The 18,801-nt window shown below is 48.8% G+C and overlaps 1 protein-coding gene across 5 annotated transcripts in view; it reads right to left on the reverse strand.

Annotated features, from left to right (window-relative positions):
* The window catches only part of CLEC16A (C-type lectin domain containing 16A), a 231,624-nt gene extending 215,095 nt beyond the window's left edge, over nt 1–16,529 (reverse strand). For 4 of the 5 annotated variants that reach the window (XM_043456684.1, XM_043456686.1, XM_043456687.1 and 1 more), the window contains exons 1-2: nt 16,267–16,529; nt 4,021–4,149 (exon numbers count right to left, since the gene is read on the reverse strand). In XM_043456684.1, coding sequence (XP_043312619.1) covers nt 4,021–4,149; nt 16,267–16,346 — 209 coding nt within the window. In that variant the 5' untranslated portion in view covers nt 16,347–16,529. The remainder of the gene's footprint in view (nt 1–4,020; nt 4,150–16,266) is intronic. The other variant, XM_043456683.1, reaches the window with a different exon arrangement.
* Nucleotides 16,530–18,801: the final 2,272 nt, after the last annotated feature.

Below are 18,801 nucleotides of genomic sequence, written 5' to 3' on the forward strand. Positions count from 1 at the left end.
CTAAACAACTGTCACAGACCACAGGACACCGGAGAGACCTAACAACTACATGCACTGTGGCGCCTGGATTGGGATCCCAGAGCAAAAAGAGGATGTTAATGGAAAAACTGGTAGATTCCAAATCAAGTCTGGAGTTGATGTAATAGTGGTGTTTTGACAAATGATATTAACAGGGGAACAGGGTGAGGGGTAAATGGAAACCTTCTGTGTAATCTAAAATCTAAAATTATCCAGAAACTTTAAAATGGATTAAAAACAAATTCTCTTGGGGCCTCTGCAGGGCAGTGATTTAAGAATAACTGGGCCTCTGAGAGCTCAGCAGTTTCTCTAAGATGACAAGTGGACTAAAAAATTCCATTCTAGTAAAGGTGACTCTGTTCGTTTCCAAGGCAAACCATTCACTATCACAGTAATCCAAATCTATGTCCCAACCACAACTTCCAAAGAAGCTGAACATTTCTATGAGGACCTACAAGACCTTCTAGAACTAACACCAGAAAAAGATGTCCTTTTCATCATAGGCGACTGGAATGCAAAAGTAAGAAGTCAAGAAACACCTTGCAAGTTTGGCCTTGGAGTACAAAATGAAGCAGGGCAAAGGCTAACAGAGTTTTGCCTACAGAACGCACTGGTCACAGAAAACACCCTCTTCCAACAACACAAGAGATGACTCTACACATGGACATCACCAGATGGTCAATGCTGAGATCAGATTAATTATATTCTCTGTAATGGAAGATGGAGAAGCTCTATACAGTCAGCAAAAACAAGACCTGGAGCTGACTGTGGTACAGGTCATGAACTCCTTATTGAAGAAAGTAGGGAAAACCACTAGATCATTCAGGTATGACCTAAATTAAATCCCTTATGATTATACAGTGGAAGTGACAAATAGATTCAAAGGATTAGTCTGAGAGAGCGCCTGAAGAACTATGGACGGAGATTCGTAACATTGTACAGGTGGTGATCAAAACCATCCCCAAGAAAAAGAAATGCCAAAAGGCAAAATGGTTGTCTGAGGAGGCCTTACAAATAGCTGTGAAAAGAAGAGAAGCGAAAACCAAAGATACCCATCTGAATGCAGAGTTCCAAAGAACAGCAAGGAGAGATAACAAAGCCTTCCTCAGTGATCAATGCAAAGAAATAGAGGAAAACAATAGGATGGGAAAGATTAGAGACTTCTTCAAGAAAATTAGAGATACCAAGGCAACATTTCATGCAAAGATGCGCACAATAAAAGACAGAATATGGACCTAACAGAAGTAGAAGATATTAAGAAGAGGTGGCAACAATACACAGAAGAACTATACAAAAAAGATCTTAATGACCCAGATAACGACGATGGTATGATCACTAACCTACAGCCAGAAATCCCACAGTGCAAAGTCAAATGGGCCTTAGGAAGCATCACTACAAACAAAGCTACTGGAGGTGATGGAATTCCAGTTGAGCTTTTCAGATCCTAAAAGATGATGCTGTGAAGGTGCTGCACTCAATATGCCAGCAAATTTGGAAAATTCAGCAGTGACCACAGGATTGGAAAAGGTCAGTTTTCATTCCAATGCCAAAGAATGCTCAAACTACTGCACAACTGCACTCATCTCACACGCTAGTAAAGCAATGCTCAAAATTCTCCAAGCCAGGATTCAATAGTACATGAAGCAAGAAGTTAGAGATGTTCAAACTGGATTTAGAAAAGGCAAAGGAACCAGAAATCAAATTGCCAACATCCAATGGATCAGAGAAAAAGCAAGCGAAGTCCAGAAAAACACCTACTTCTGTCTTACTGACTACACTAAAGCCTTTAACTGAGTGGATCACCACAACCTGGAAAATTCTTAAACAGATGGGAATACAGACCACCTCACCTGCTTCCTGAGAAATCTGTATGCACGTTAAGAAGCAACAGTTGGAACTGGACATGGAATAATGGACTGGTTCAAAATTGGGGAAGGGGCACATCAAGGCTGTATATTGTTACCCTGCTTACTTAACTTATATGCAAAGTACACTGTGCACATCAATAACCTCAGATATGCAGATGACACCACGCTTATGGCAGAAAGCGAAGAGAAACTAAAGAGCTTCTTGATGAAAGTGAAACAGGAGAGTGAAAAAGCTGGCTTAAAGCTCAACATTCAGAAAACAAAGATCATGGCATCCGGTCCCATCACTTCATGGCAAATAAATGGGGAAACCATTAAAACAGTAAGAAACCTTTTTTTCTTGGGCTCCAAAATTACTGCAGATGGTAACTGGCAGCCATGAAATTAAAAGACGTTTGCTCCTTGGAAGAAAAGCTATGTCTAATCTAGACAGCATATTAAAAAAGCAGAGACATTACTTTGTTGACAAAGGTCCATCTGGTCAAAACTATGGTTTTTCCAGTAGTCATGTATGGATGTGAAAGTTGGACCACAAAGAAGGCTAAGTGCCGAAGAACTGATGCTTTTGAACTGTGGTGTTGGAGAAGACTCTTGAGAGTCCCTTGGACTGCAAGGAGATCCAACCTGTCCATCCTAAAGGAAATCAGTCCTGAATATTCATTGGAAGGACTGATGCTGAGGCTGAAACTCCAATACTTTGGCCACCTGATGTGAAGAGCTGATTCATTAGAAAAGACCCTGATGCTGGGAAAGACTGAAGGCGGGAGAAGAAGGGGATGACAGAGGATGAGATGACTGGATGGCATCACTGACTCAATGGATATGAGTTTGAGCAAGCTCCAGGATTTGGTGATGGACAGAGGAGCCTGGTGTGCTGCAGTCCATGAGGTCGCAAAGAGTCAGACATGACTAAGCAACTGAACTGAACTGAGTAAAGATGACATGGTTTCCAATCTTTAGCCCAAGAGTCTCTCTCATTTCCATAAACAGATACCAAGCAACCAACAAACAGCAAAGTCCCCACAGATCCTGAAAGGCAACTCGTCCTGCTTACAAGCAACACCTGTTCATTACTCAGGTTTTCCTTAGGGAACCCAACCAGTGTCACAGGTCTGTATTTCACACAGTTTGCGTTTCCCACAAGTAGCTCCATCTAATGAAAACCTCACTGATGAAAACACAGAACCAGCCAGAAAATCAGAATAGCTAATAAGGAAGCTGGGTTGGAAAGGGAACACCTGTATTTGTTTTAAGTGGTTTTACTAAGTGGCTTCAATAGTTACAATTGAGATTAGTTTATATAAAAATACAATCTGTGTTTGGTGATTGTCACAACCCCAATCCTTCTGCATTCAGACGTTAGGACAGGTCTGTTGGGGAAAGCAGTTCATAGGTTATGGCCTTTGCTTCTTAATGATCCAGTAGGGGCACCTTCTAAAATGATCATTTGCTAATATTTCTCGAGTGCCTACTCTGTACCAGGCACTGGGCAAGGAACCTGCTCTCTCTCACTTAACGATGAGGAAACTGAGGCGGGCCTAAGAGTGTTCACCAAGAAGTGTGAGTGAGGAGAAACCCCTCCATGGGCTCTGGTGTTAGCCGCTGCTTCTTCACTCAGCAGCTGCGCGACCTTGAACATAAACATCTGTGGGGGTGGGGATGAAGATGCGGACAGCAGCAGGTCCTCCACCCTGGGGGAGTCGGGAGACTTCCTCATAGAAGGATCGTCTCATCAAGAGCTCAGCACTGTGGCCAGCCGCTAGGAAGCACAATCGCTGCTAACCCTTAGGGTCCTCCACCTCCACCCTCAGCCCAGGGAAGGGTCTTTTCAGTTCACTTGGAATCTAACACCCAAGACATTTTCTCTTTCCTCTGGGGGAGATAATCAGACATTACTTGGAAAATTATCCATGACATTTTCAGATTTCTCCAGGGACACTCATTTCCATAACTTTCCTGTTTTCAGCAGGCATTTCGACAGTGTTTCAAGGACATTTGAGAGAGAGAGAGAAAATGGTGCAGGACCAAACTGGTGTCAAACCCTGACGTCATCGGGAATGACTCACGGCTCACATTTAGAACAACATGCAAAGGAAGAAGAAGGATCAAAAAACAAAAAAACAGACACCCTTACTCAAATACAGAGCTGTCATTCTGATCCCCCCAGATCAGGATCTCGGTGATGGATCGGATGGTCTCCACCAGCAGGTTCCTGTTCTGTTCTGTGACGGTGGTGTTTTTGGTCAACACGTGGTACAGATACCTGAGAGGAAGGAAAGAAAAGAGAACTACAGGTGACCAGCTGAAACGGAAGCCAGGCCCAGGGACCATGAGTGACGTCTTAGGGACAATTTGGCTGGGCAGTTTTCAGACTCAGTGGTTAGCACAATTCCCATTCAGACGAGACGTGACTCACCACCCGAGAAAACAGGCAGACGATGCTTCAAACTGTTACATGACCAGCGACTCACCAACCCGAACCGAGGCAAGACTGTCAAGCTCCTGAAGACAGGCAGGCTCACACTCCAGTGTGGGCAAGAGAACGGCCTGGAGAGTGGGACAAAGCGGGACAGAGCCCACCGGAGACTCAAGCGCAGGGGCGCTGAGGGAAGACTAGGCGTCAGCCTTTTTCACACTCCCAGGTCATTCTGAGGCCAGTGGAACCAATGGAGACACACAGCGCAGCACCAGATGCCTAAGAGCCGCTGTCCGGCTGCTGCAGAGATGAGACCTGCAGTCACGGGTCAGGGAGGATGGGGCCCAGAGCCAGCGGCTGGGGCACAAATCACGAGCCACCATGATCACCCTTGGAATGCCCTAATCCCCCTGGGACTGGTGGCTGAGAAGAAGTGGGTGGTTTGCAGTTCAACGGCAGTGATCTTACCCGCTGTGTGCAGATGGAAGTGGAGTGGATTTGAGGGGCAATGGCGAGGTACCTCACCCACCCGCACGTGCAGAGACCAGAGGCCCGGCCTCGTCCTAGCAGGCCTGAGAATCGCAGAGGCCACTCCTGAGCAGCGCGGGGATCAGCAGCCTGGCCGACACCCTGGGAGCGCTGCCTGGCTCAGCTTTTAAGAGAGCGTCTCCCTGGCCCACAGACTGAGGCCAGTTCAGCTTGCCAAGGTCCTAACCAACCAGCAATCTCTTATGAGTATGTCAAAACCCAGCTCAGTCACCTCTCCGTGAAGCCTTCTTCAAGAACCTACCTCCCGCTCTCCTGCCCGAGTGGATTTGATTGCTCCCTCCTCTCTGGCACCTCTGTACCCAAATGCATTTGCTACTGCACAGACCACTCTGATTTGCAGTGATCTGCCTTCTTCACGAGACCTGAGTTCCTTGAGGTCAGGAACATCATCTTACTGATCCTGGTGACCCCATAAAACTACAGAATGTCTGATACACTGTAGGTGCTCAATATATGGTGAATGGGAGTGGGGGGCCCATTTTCACGGATATAAGGTAGATCAGAGCCTACAAGGCAAAATATAGTCAAGGAGTTAAACACAGCAAGTAGTGGCAAAGAGCAGTAATGAAGAGTTCAAACCTCTGTCCCCAACAGACAGACCTGGGCTTGATTTCTGGCCCTGTCGCCCGCTGCGCGTGGCCTTGGACGAGACGTTTCACCTCTCTGGGGCCCGGGGTCTACAGCAGTCAAAGCCTCCTTGCTGGACTGTTGCAGAGACTCTGTGATGACGCGTTGAAAGAGCCAAGCGCTGCACCCGGCACATGGTAACCGCTCACAGGAGGCAGGGCCAGTGGCTACTGCCATTACCACCCGGTGGTGGTTCCGAGGAGGGCCACTGTTAAAACCACTATTTAAACTCTGCAAGGAGTATTCCACCAACACAGGAAGGACAGACAGGCTGGATCCACACAGTCATGAAAAGAGGACTTCGCGGCAGGAGTTAGAAGAAGATCCAGAGAAACCAGAACAGGAAGTGGGGAGTCTGGTATGAGCTGGGTGACATCAAGCAAGCTACTTATTCTGTGTACCTCAGTTATCTCACCTGTAAAATGGGAGCAGCACCAGCACGTGACTCCTTTAGCACCTATTATGGTGTCTTAGGAACAACCAAGTTAAAATGTAGATAACTAACCTGGCAGGTCCCATGCATGACCCAAGTGCTAGCTATTACTGGTATCATTGCCTTCACCAAATAATCCCTGAAAGAAATTCTAGGAACTACGAGGAGGCCCTTACAGACAAACCCAGGGTGAGGGTGGGGTGTTAAGTTCTGAAAAGAGGATTCTCGGCACTCCCACGAGTGGTGCATGGCCCGCATGACCGGCCCTGCGTGCAGGTGGGCCTTCCTGTGACCCTCATACTTGCAGTAACCTGGGGACGCACACCTTGCTAGCAATGCACAGGCCAGGAAGGGACCTGAGGGGCACTCAGCAGCTCATCCACAGCCTCAGGGCAGAAGCCGTCTGAGGGCTCCAGCCCATCCCCCACCACCGCAGAGCTTGCGGCTCTCTGCCTTTCTCAGTGGCGCCGTCTGCTGGCAAGTGGTGATGCCGCACCAGGGTCTCATCACATGATCACAAGTGAAGGTGGGTGTCTTTTCACATGTTCAGAGCCATCTAAATATCCTCCTTTGGGAGGTGCCTGTGCAAGTTTTTTGCCCACTTTTTACTAGGTAGAGAACCTTTTTTCTTATTAATTTAATGGAGTTTATGCACTCTGAATACAAAACCCTTACTGGATACACGAAAGTGAAGTCAAGTGAAGTCGCTCAGTCATGTCCGACTCTTTGTGACCCCACGGGACTGTAGCCTGCCAGGCTCCTCCGTCCATGGGATTTTCCAGGCAAGAATACTGGACTGGGTCGCCATGTCCTTCTCCAGGGGATCTTCCAGACCCAGGGATCGGACCTGGGTCTCCTGCACTGCAGGCAGACGCTTGACCATCTCAGCGACCAGGGAAGGCCCTACTGGATATCTATCTATGGCAAAAGTTTTCTTTGAACACAGCTTGCCTTTTCCCTCTCTTTACAGTGGTCTTTTGATGAGCAAAAGTTCCAAATTTTATCGTGGTTCAATTTATCAATCTTTCCCTTGGATAGTGCTTTTTGTATCAACCTGAAGAAATCCTTACCTAACCCAAGGTCACAAAGAAATACTGTTTTTTTTTCTTTTAAAAAGTTATTGTTTTACCTTTCACATTCTGACTCAGAGCACACCCGAAACTCACTTTTGTGTATGGCATAAGTTGTTAGCCAAAATTCATTTTTCCCATATGGCGATCTAGTTGGTTCAGCATCATATACTGGAAACGTCCTCATTTCTCCAAAGGACACCAATGTCGACTTTGTTGTTAATCAGGTGACCACACGTGGGACTCCTTCTGGATGCTCTAGTTCTACTGATCTGTTTGTTTACCTTTGTGCCAACACCATGCTATCTGATCACTGCAGCTTTATAATAAATCTGGCAATGTGATGTCTTCCAACTTCTTCCCTTTTTTTCCTCCCATTATTATATTGGCTATTCTTGCCCCTTTGAATTTCCACATGCATTTTAAAATCACCTTCTCAATTTCCACAAAAAAATATCTGCTAAGATTTCCTTTAAGACTGCCCTAAATCTCTAGCTAAATATGGAGAGAACTGACATCTTTTTGAAAGTGTAACATGATGACATTTACATTTCCTTCAAGGTTTGCTGGATGGGGGCTTGCGCATCTTTTATTAGATTTATTCCTAGGGATTTGATGGGTTTTTTGATGCCGCTGTAAATGGGAGTGTTTTACAATATTCATTTTCTCAATGTCTGTTGTTGGTGGATGCAAATACCCACTAGATCTCAAGCTGTAAATTTCCACGGCCACTGGTTCATTCTTTTGCCACCACAATGCCCAAGCACACTGTTTCAGGTCACGTTTTAGGGAGAGCCGCTTGATATATGTTTGCTTAAGTGTGGTGAGGGGAAAAAAGAAAGCTGAATGGATTAAAGATTAATATTTTAATGTTGCATCTAATTCCACAGCTTTGGAAGATCAAATAATTCAACTATCTCAGAGACACCAGTACAATATTAATATAATAACTTTCTGGTTTTAAACATAACACTACTTTAGCAAGACTGGAAACTTCAACAACAAAAAAAGAGAGGCCCACTGCTGGGACTGCAGTGTGTTTCCTTGGGTCTTCTTCTTTGCTATGGAATCTACACACTTGAGCTCACGTGTGCATGTGTCCTAGGTCACTTCGCTCGTGTCTGACTCTTTGCGACCCTATGTACTACAGCCCCTGCCGGGCTCCTCTGTCCATGAGATATTTCAGCTCAGGCAGTATGTCTGTTACCATGTCCATCTTTCTTCCCCCCCAGGCTAAAATAAAAACAGTTCTGTTATTGGTAACTGTTCACAAGCATCAGTAGTGGCTCCATAGTACACCGCTGAAAAGGACACATGGCAGCCACTCTTATACTGAGCCTCAGAAATGAGCAACAATGTTTCGATATTCCCACATCTCCACCTGCAAGGCTGCTGTTTCCTGTGTAGATCAGTTTCTAAGGAGAGTGACAGATTGTTCTCTGACAATGATAATAACCTTTACGACAATACGACAACAAGTTTTTCTCAAACTCTGTGTGTGTGTCCCCATTTTAACCACCATCATCGTAGAGACAGTCGCAGCCTCCTATTGCCAAGTCTCCATTCCGAGGGCCTCAGATGAGCTCACTCATAATCCCGCACAACAATCCTGCGGGCTGACGCCCTGGGGAGCCCAGGATCCTCCCAGAGTCCCAACATAAGGACAGGGCACCAGGCAGTGACCCCACGCTTATAACCATCTTAATGCAGAAGATGCAAACAATGACTTAGACGCTTTTATTAGTCAAGCATTTCCATGAAGTGATGAATGCCTAGCACCCAAGACATAAACAACAAACCAAAAAGGCATGGCAACACGTATCAGATCTTAAGGTAAGTCCTTATCATGGACCCTCATGCCACTTCTTTGGAAAAGAGCCAGCATTATCATGCCTCCAGCGAAAATTCTGCAGAAAGGCAGAATCTCAATTTCAAACTTTTGCACAAGAGCCAACTCTGAGAGACAAGCTGAAGTTTGACATGCCTGGAGACAGAAACACTGCAGTCTGTTACCAGCGTGCATGCCACACACGACAGACTCATCACCAAGGACTCCGACTGTAAACAAATCCCTCCTCCACGGACCCTGCTTCCTCAAGAGACCCACTTATTTTCCAAGTTAAACCATCACAGTAAATAATAATTATATCCAGGTCAGAAAGAGACATACTAAGTTGAAGTTCATACAAGTTTTATGACTTGTATCATGCACAGCAAGGAAATCAAACCAGTCGATCCTAAAGGAAATCAACCTTGAATATTCATTGGAAGGACTGATGCTGAAGTTGAAGCTCCAATACTTTGGGCACCTGGTTTGAAGAGCCAACTCATTAGAAAAGACCCTGATGCTGGGAAAGACTGAAGGCAAAAGGAGGAGGGGATGACAGAGGATGAGATGCATCCTCAACTCAATGGACATGAATTTGAGCAAACTCCAGGAGAAAGAGGAGGACAGAGGATCTCGGCGTGCTGCAGTCCATGGGGTCACAAAGAGTCAGACATGACTTAGCAACTGAACAAGCTCCATGCACTTACGTCAGTTACTGTGAGAGGAAGGATAGGGCCTGGGCGGGGCTGGCAATCCACTCCCCCAAAGCACACCCCACCCCCCAGATAACAATGTCTGGGGTGGGGGGGGGGGACATGCAGCCTGGGTCTGTCTGGCCTCCTCAGCACCAGGGCACATACTTCCCAGAGGGTCCCACTCTGTGTCCTGAAAACCCCCAATTGGTCAGCATCCAGCCCTCTGGCCAGCAGGACAAGGAGAAGCTCCAGGCAGGGTGGACTCAGGCTAGAAGATTAGGAGAAGGTGTTACAGGCGGTGCCTCTCCCAGTGAATCACCTCTGAACGATGTCAGACTGGGCCAGCGAGTGAGGCCAGGTCTGAGATGCCGGGGAGCATCTCAGCCCTAGAAAAAGTCACAGCTCCAGCCCAGGCCCTGCGCCCAAACAGGCAAGAGCAAACTCTTGTTAAGAAAAGGCAGGCCACAAAGTAATGGAAATAAAAGCAAAAATAAACAAACGGGACCTAATTAAAAGCTTTTGCACAACAAAGGAAACTATAAGCAAAGTGTCTTAAAGACAGCCTTCAGAATGGGAGAAAATAATAGCAAATGAAGCAACTGACAAAGAATTCATCTCAAAAATATACAAGCAGCTCATGCAACTCAACACCAGAAAAATAAACGACCCAATCAAAAAATGGGCCAAAGAACTAAACAGACATTTCTCCAAAGAAGATATTCAGATGGCTAACACATGAAAAGATGCTCAACATCACTCATTATCAGAGAAATGCAAATCAAAACCACAGTGAGGTACGATCTCATGCTGGTCAGAATAGCTGCTATCAAAAAGTCTATAAACAATAAATGCTGGAGAGGGTGCGGAGAAAAAGGAACCTCTTACACTGCTGGTGGGAATGCAAACTAGTACAGCCACTATGGAGAACAGTGTGGAGATTCCTTAAAAAACTGGAAATAGAACTGCCATATGACACAGCAATCCCACTGCTGGGCATACACACTGAGGAAACCAGATCTGAAAGAGACACGTGCACCCCAATGTTCATCGCAGCGCTGTTTATAATAGCCAGGACATGGAAGCAACCTAGATGTCCATTGGCAGATGAATGGATAAGAACGTTGTGGTACAGATAGACAGCGGAATATTACTCAGCTATTAAAAAGAATGCATTTGAATCAGTTCTAATGAGGTGGATGAAACTGGAGCCTACTATACAGAGTGAAGTAAGTCAGAAAGAAAAACACCAATACAGTATATTAATGTATATATATGGAATTTAGAAAGATGGTAACAACGACCCTATATGCGAGACAGCAAAAGAGACACAGATGTAAAGAAGATTTTTGGACTCTGTGGGAGAAGGTGAGGGTGGGCTGATTTTAGAGAATTACATTGAAACATGTATATTACCATATGTGAAATAGATGGCCAGTCCAAGTTCAAGGCACGAAACGGCACTCAAAGAGGTGCACTGGGACAACCCAGAGGGATGGGATGGGGAGGGAGCGGGGGGAGGGGTTCATGACTTTGGGGGGAGGGGGTGTCACATGTATATCCATGGCTGATTCATGTCAATGTATAGCAAAAACCACAACAATATTGTAAAGTAATTAGCCTCCAACTAAAATAATTAATTTAAAAAACAAGAAGAGGCAGGCCAGCACTTGCCTCTTTTGTGTCCTACGACAAACTCCTGCTGATCTTTTACTGTGCGCCAGGCCCGGTGCTGGCATCTGACAATTCCCTGGGAAACAAGCTGCCCGGGTCTCTCTCCTCATGAGGCTTACGGTCAAGTTTGGGAGAAACAAATAAACACATATTCAAGATCATTTCCGCAGTGAGGACAGCCTGAGGAGCCCCGGCCAGGCCAGCCGCGCTGGGGAGTGTACTCGGGCCAGTCCTACCAGCAGACAGGCATCGGATGGAGCACGGGGCACACAGGTGAGGGGTGTGTGAGGGTGAGCGAGAGAAGGGCCGTCAGCGCGAAAAGGCCCGAGAAACACCCCTGGGTTACAGCGGCGCTACCCTCACTGGCCGTCAGTAGGAGACAGCAGCCGTCCTGAGGGGGCGCCCCTCCAGCTCGTCCTCCAAACTGGGCCAGGCCAGAGCACGCGGCTCCCCGCTTGCTCTCAGCCTGGTGTCCGGATTCCTCCGCAGGACCTGGGCTCTGGGGCCTCTCCGTCCCACGGCTCTGCACTCGGGTCCTCCACCCTCTCTTGCCCTGAGTGCTCCCCTCACCTAACAGCCTGCCTCCCCGCTGCAGGCTTCCCAGACGCTGCGTCCTCTGCCTGCGGCGTCCCCGCTTCCAGCCCCCAACTGCCTGAAACAACCGCTCATCCTTCACATCTCCATGTAAACCGCTGTCTGCCTACTGAGGGTGCTCCTGGCTCCCCAGCCGGGGTTAGAGGGCCTCCATCTATGCTCCCAAGCTGGACAGGTGGGCACAGAGCCTGGAGCACTCGGAAGGCCTGGAGGAACTTTGGACGTGACACAAAGGGTGCCTCAATGAGTGATACGATGAGTATGATGTTCTGAGAAAATGAATCTGGCCATACAGTGCCCCGAGCTCTGAAAATAATCAGTGCGACCTTAGGCAAAAGTTGAATACACCAAGAGCAGGTGAACGTCTGCCTGCTGGGTGTCCATTCCTCTTCTTCATTTCCCGGTGCCAAACCATCCCTTTCTCTCATTCTCTGCCCACTAGTCTGGAAGGAGCTGATGCCACCCTGACTCCAGGGAAGGGCCTAGTGGAGCACCCCATGCCCCCGCCACAGTGACTGACTCAGGGACAGGCACGAGACCCCAGGTCAGTGCAACGATACTCACTTCCAGGCTTCTGCTGGCAATATTAAGAAAAGAAGATTGCTTTTTCCCAGGGGTTGCTAAGCTGATTGGATGTAATGGAGCATTCTGAGAATGACACCAACCAAGAAGAAAGCAGAGACGACACATGGGAAGAAGCAAATACTGACAACTTCGTCTGAACACTCAGACTCAGCCACAGCTTAGCTAGGACAGTGTGTTCAGCGGCAAGAGTCAATCAGATCCATTTGAGGCTGAAGGTGATTCCAGGGGGGCTTCCGTCACTTGCAACCAAGAATCTTAACCCACACCCAGAGGGGATCAGAATTAAGGCAACGACCCATCCCAACAACAAGAAAGTTCCAGTCATTTGTGGACTCGCAGTCCCTGAAGGTGATGCTTCAGTATCGATCAGGCAACTCCATCAGCCAAGGTTCTGCTCGTCCATGTGACAGCCTTGCCACTGATCTGGCCAATAAACCACCCATGATATGCAGCAAACCACCTCTTACTGTTTCTATCTGCCTCAACTAAACCACTAACTCCATTCAGTAGACAAAGACCACAGTACAAAGCTTTCCACTATTTAGCAAAAGTAAAACCCCATCTTGCAAGAAAAATTCTTCTCCAGTTTGAAAGCTAGGAATGTTATGAATAATGTGGTTCAGAAAAGGTTTCCAGGTCTCTGTATTGTCTTCTAAATTGTTCTGTAAATCTCAAATCTCTCTTAAAAGTAAAGTCTATTTTAAAAAGGGGGTGGGGGAGGGCTTCCCTGGTGGCACAGTGGGTAAGAATCTGCCTGGGCAGAACCCACATGCCACGGGGCAACTAAGCTCCTGCACCACACCTACTGAAGCCTGCATGCTCTAGAGCCTGAAACTGAGCCCGCAGCCCAGAGCCCGTGCTCCACAAGGAGAGAAGCCGCCGCAATGAGAAGCCCAAACACCACAGTGAGAGAGTCACCGCAGCTAGAGAAAAGCCCATGCAGCAACGAAGACCCAGCACGGCAAAAATAAACAGTTAAAAAAAAAATGGAAAAAAAAAAAAAATGGAAGAGCATTCCCAGATGCTTTGTGCACCCCCTCCCTAAACTGTCCATCCTGAATTCATTTCAATATCTTAATCTCTCTACCCGCACTGCCCCAGGTCAGGGCAAGAGTGTATCAGGAACTGTCACCTGTCACTGGTACAGTGACCGATTCATACTGGTCGCCGAGGACTTTCCCGGCTTTAGCACTGAAAGCGCCACATCCTGGGAAACCCCTCAGTCCCAGGCACCCGGGATGGTTCATCACCCTGTGTATCACATGAAGCCCTGCTCTGCCTCCAGCCTTGTGTCCCTGCAGCTCCACCTCCACATTCTACACACCCCTGGGCCCCACTCCCACATCCCGCGGCTCCACGTGGAGCTCCTGCTTGTCCCTGACCACTCTGCTCCGGCTGCCTCCCCCAGAGAGCACCCAAGAAGGGTTCCCCCACAGCCCTGAACCCACAGCGACCCCCGCACTTGTCACACCACAGTCACTGGCTCTGTCTTCCCCACCAGCCTGAGCGCTCCCTCGGGGAATGGGCTGTTCTGTGCCCAAGCGCTGTTGATGGCACTGTTCACAGCTGTTTACAGCATTCTTTCCCAGGTCACTCTGGGATCTCCTAAGCCCCCCTTCAATATACAGATCACCAGGTTCTTCAGGCTATAACATGGATTAAGCTGATCTGCCCGATTCAGGGCAGGCAACTCAGGTTTCCAAAAAGCACCCCATAGGCGCTGTGACCTAAACAATGAACCTGGGCAGTTCCCGGGATACTTCAAAGGAACCTGAGTCCCTTCATCATTCCCTGGTTGGCCAGACGGCCAAGATGCCCCATTGCACAGTGAGACTCAGCCAGATTGAAAGTCTTCCCAAACTGACTTTTAGGATTTTTACTCAAGAAGACAGCATAATGAGTGCAAACCCTGAAGTCAAATCCTGGCTTTGACGCTTTTCAGCTGTTGTCACCTTGGGTAAGTGACTTAACATCTTCAGACCTTAGTTTCCACTCTAGAAAATGGAAACAGTAATACTTCCAACAACTCATAAGACTTGGGAGGACTAAAGGAAATAACACACAGGGAGTCCTTAACAAGCACCTGGCACTGAACATGCATTTGATAATCACTAAAGTAATTTAAAAGGGCTCAAGTCGGGCAGAGTTAGGTGAGAGCCCGCAGGCACCTGGGTGCCGGAGCATGCCCAACCTCCTTTAGATAACCCTCCTCCCCTTCTCAGCCTCATCCACCCACCCCTGAAATTCCTGAAATCCTTAAGCCTCTCCCTTTCCCGTCCAGCTGCCCTCCCATCTAAGATTCCTGCCTCCCTACACAGCCCCATCTTTGTCCTAGGCCTCTCTCCTCCCCACGGCCTCTTTCATCCCAACCCCGCAAAACCATTCCTCGATACGTAATGACTCCTCCTGACTCCCACTCTTTGAGACCTACAAACATGTATTAAGTGCCCGCTCCCTGCTAGAAAGGCACAGCTGAGAATTATGGCATTGAGTGTGCGTGTGTGCTCAGTCGTGTCTGACTCCTTGTGACGCTATGGACTGTAGCCCACCAGGCTCCTCTGTCCACAGGGATTCCCCAGGCGAGAATACTGAAATGGGTTGCCATTTCCTTCTCCAGGGTATCTTCCCCACCCAGGGGTCAAACCTGGGTCTCTTGCATTGCAAGCAGCTTCTTTACCATCTGAGCCTCCAGGGAAACCCCTATTTTCCATTAATCCTCCCCTCGACCTCAAAAAATACTAATCTCTGCCTGTATGCTCTGCACCTCTCCCCATTCATTCATTTTTCTCTTTCTTTAAGCATCCGTCAAGATTCTATTGGGTGCCAGGCACAGAGCTAGATGCTGGGAATACAGCTTGTGAGCAAAATAAGCCACCTCTGCCCTCCTGGAAGTACCAGCTTAGTAACAGACACAAAAGTAGTAAAGACACAAAGGATAATTGCAGGTAGTGGAGATGAATCAAATGAATGAAATCAAGAGAAAGATCTAACAGAAAGGAACTGGGGCAGGGGAAGCACTTTAGGTAGGGATGTCTGGGAAGGGCTTGCCCCACTGATCAACACAGCTACTATTATTAGCTGCCTACTGTAGAAGAGACGCTGGCTCAGTCTCTTTACACACACAACATTAATCTTTGCACAATGTTCACCACCCCTATTTGCAGATGAGGAATCAGAGGCTCAGGTAGGTGAAGCAATTTGGCCAAGGTCACACAGCCATTCAATGATGAAATCAGGATCTGAATGCAGCCACTCTGTGCACCCTTGCTTCCCAGAACCACCTTGCCACCTACCTCCCGCTGAACTCTACTTCTGACTCTTTATACTCCCCTAAGAAACTAGTCGGGATTTTTTTTTTTTTAATTTTTGTCCTTTATTGAGCACTGGTAGAAGCTTCCACCCTTATGTACATTCTCTAACTCTACCCTCAAAACAATCGTAGAAAGCAGGTGCTGTCACTATAGTCATTTTACAACTGAAGAAACTGAGGCCTAAATTCACGCACTTAAACTCAAACCCACATCTGTCTGGCTCCAGGATCCAGACCTCTGAACCCCTAAGCGGTCCGGCCTAAGAAATACCGCCCCGGGGAAGCTTGGTGCCCATGGTCCAGCCCCGGCGAGAACGAGGTCTGCATCCGTAAACTGAAATCTGCATCAGTAACACCGAGACTCTTGAGAAGCGGAGCGACTTGCCCAAGGTCACACAAGAGAGGAGCTACGAGGTCGGGGTTCGAAGCCGGGCGCCCTATGTCCAGAGCCATAGCTCTTAACCAGCACACAGCCTTCCCCGAGCGCCTCCCTCGGCCTTCCGCCTCCGCTTTCACACTTCCCAGCGCCCCGGCCGGGATCTACGCGCCCCCAACCCCAGCTCCCGCCCCGCGGCCTCCCCCTTCTGCCCCTATACACTCACTTGAGGTGGTCCAGGGAGTGGATGTTGCGCGAAGACTTGCCATGGCCCCCGCCCACCCAGCTCCGCGAGCGGCCAAACATCTCGGCGGTCCCGGCCAATCGCTCGCCTCACGGTCTCATGCCCGAGCGGCCGACCGGCCGGGCGCCCGTGGCGGCGGCACAAGCGGAGGCAGCGGCGCGGGTGGTGGAGACACCGCGAACCACCTTCCTCCCCGGCCCACAGTCCCGCACTGACATTCAGCCGGAACCGGCCGTTCGACCGCCGCGCTTTACGGCCGCCCGCCGCGAGGGATGCTGGGAAATGCAGTTCGCTCGCGAGGCCCCCGCGGACGGGACTCTGCGAAGGAACTACAAAGCCCGACGTGCATCATGAAGCCGCGGGCCGCGGCCTTGGAAAAGAGGCGGGGCGAGAGGAGGGGAGTCCGCAGTGTCTTAGGGGTGGGCGGAGCCCTGAGAAATGTACCTGTGAAGATGGGTGAATGAAAGTTACCACGGTATTAGCAATTATTACCTTTATGATAAGAATAAGAATAGCTGTTCCTTGGCGTATGCTGTGTGCCAGTGCCGTAAGCACTTTACACATATTATTTAATTCTCACAACTACTCTATGAGATGAGTACCTTTATTACCCCCCTTTACCCGAGGAAATTGAATCACAGTGGGGTTAACTTACCCAAGATCATATATAGTACGTGGCAGACCCAGGGTTCAAACCCAGGCGCCCCTACTTTTATGCCCCAAGAAACGAAACTGCACCAAACCGGTAACAGCCTGGTTTGTCCCTCACAGTCTTTTTCTTTTTCTACTTGAGTTAAAAAATAAATATTGAAAGGCCTTTGAGCAACAGTGTACCAAAACCGAACGTCCTGTACTTTCAGTGGATGTCTCTGGTCTTCACCCCAAATCCATGCCAGTTCCAAAACATCCACCTTTTAAAAAATAAGGAAACACCCAACTTTTTACACCAGGCCAGAAGATGTATCTAAATTTCTCTCCTGGATTGGAAGTGGGAAATTCCATGGAGGCGATACTGCCCTGCTCACCATTCACCCTTTCCTACACCTCACAGTTATTTAAGGTCTAGTGTGTCCCATTAACTGTGCTCAGGACAGAATTGGGCTAAGGACCAATGTTCTCCCCAATACCTAGCCCAAGGTTTGCCACATAATAGGTGTTCAACAAATATCAGAGTGAATGAATGAATGAAAGTTTGTTTCACCTTCAGCAGTTGGAGGATTAATGGTTTGCTCTATAATTCATTTAAAGGGGCATGAGAGAGCCATGGAGAAAAAAAGGGCAGATTCTGGCCTCAAAACATACACAGGCCCAGCAGCTTCCAGGGTCCTTCTCTGGGCCTAGTTTACTAGTCTGTAAAAATGGGTAACATACTGCACTCCCCCCAGCTGGCTCCAATTAAGCAATGCATGTAAAGCACCCAGCTCAGGGAGGCCTGAGATTTAAAAGTCTGGTTGAAACCGCTTTGGGAGGCACTTTGGGCAAGATCAGTCTCCTTAAGGATGTACAAGGGGTGCCCCTGAGGAGGGGAATCAGCGAGTAGAAGAGACTCACTTTTCTGTGAGTTCTTGGTTGCTTGAATGTTTAACCACGCTCGTTATTATTGCTGTAAAACACGTTTTACAAAGCAAAAACAAGAAGCAACCCTACTACTGCAGGTCGGACCTGCCGGGAAGTTTCTTTACTCAGATGTCCCTGAATTTTATTATGCAGATTCCCCCCGCTCCGCCTCGCCGAGGTGTGGATCTTCCAGCAGCCAGAATCTGCAGAGACGAACCGGGCGCCGATAGATCTTCCCCACCGTGGAAAACTGCCACTTTCGGAAAGGCCAAAATTTTCACTGGTGAGGTCCAGCGCCCCCGACCCCCACTCTGCCTCCTTTTTCAACAGGTAAACTGAGTCCCAAAAAGGCGTGGCGCCTATACTCAAGTCCAGCAGGGTGCTGATGAAGCTCACGATTTCCTTTAGCTTTTGTAGCCTTACAATACTTCTCGGTTGTAACGGAGTTCTGAGTCTTTCCCCTCCCCCTACTCTGTCGCGGAACCGCAGAGCGAATCGGATTCGAGATCTGCCCCGACTCCGGAATCGCTAAACCGACTCAGAAGCAGGCGCCTGGAGGGGCGGAGCGAGGCAGTATCCGCCCCCGGAAGTCTCGGGCCAATGAGCGCAGGCGTCGAGCGAGCCAATGAGCGCAGGGGATGGGGAGGCAACGAGCCAATGAGCGCGGGGAGGGGGCGACGAGCCAATGAGCGCGGGGAAGAGGGCGGCGAGCCAATGAGCGCGGGGAAGAGGGCGGCGAGCCAATGAGCGCGGGGAAGAGGGCGGCGAGCCAATGAGCGCGGGGATGGGGGGCGGCGAGCCAATGAGCGCAGGGCTGCTCCGGAGGCGGTGCTCGGAACGCGACCTGGAGGGCTACGCGGCAGCCGCAGCCATGGGCGCAGCGCCTTCGCGGGCGCCGGGCGGGCTCAAGGAACGGCCGGGAGCGGCTGAGGAGACAGTCGCCGGGACTGGTCTTTGACG

The sequence above is a fragment of the Cervus canadensis genome, chromosome 32 (assembly GCF_019320065.1).
Source record: "Cervus canadensis isolate Bull #8, Minnesota chromosome 32, ASM1932006v1, whole genome shotgun sequence".
Taxonomy (NCBI): Eukaryota; Metazoa; Chordata; class Mammalia; order Artiodactyla; family Cervidae; genus Cervus; species Cervus canadensis.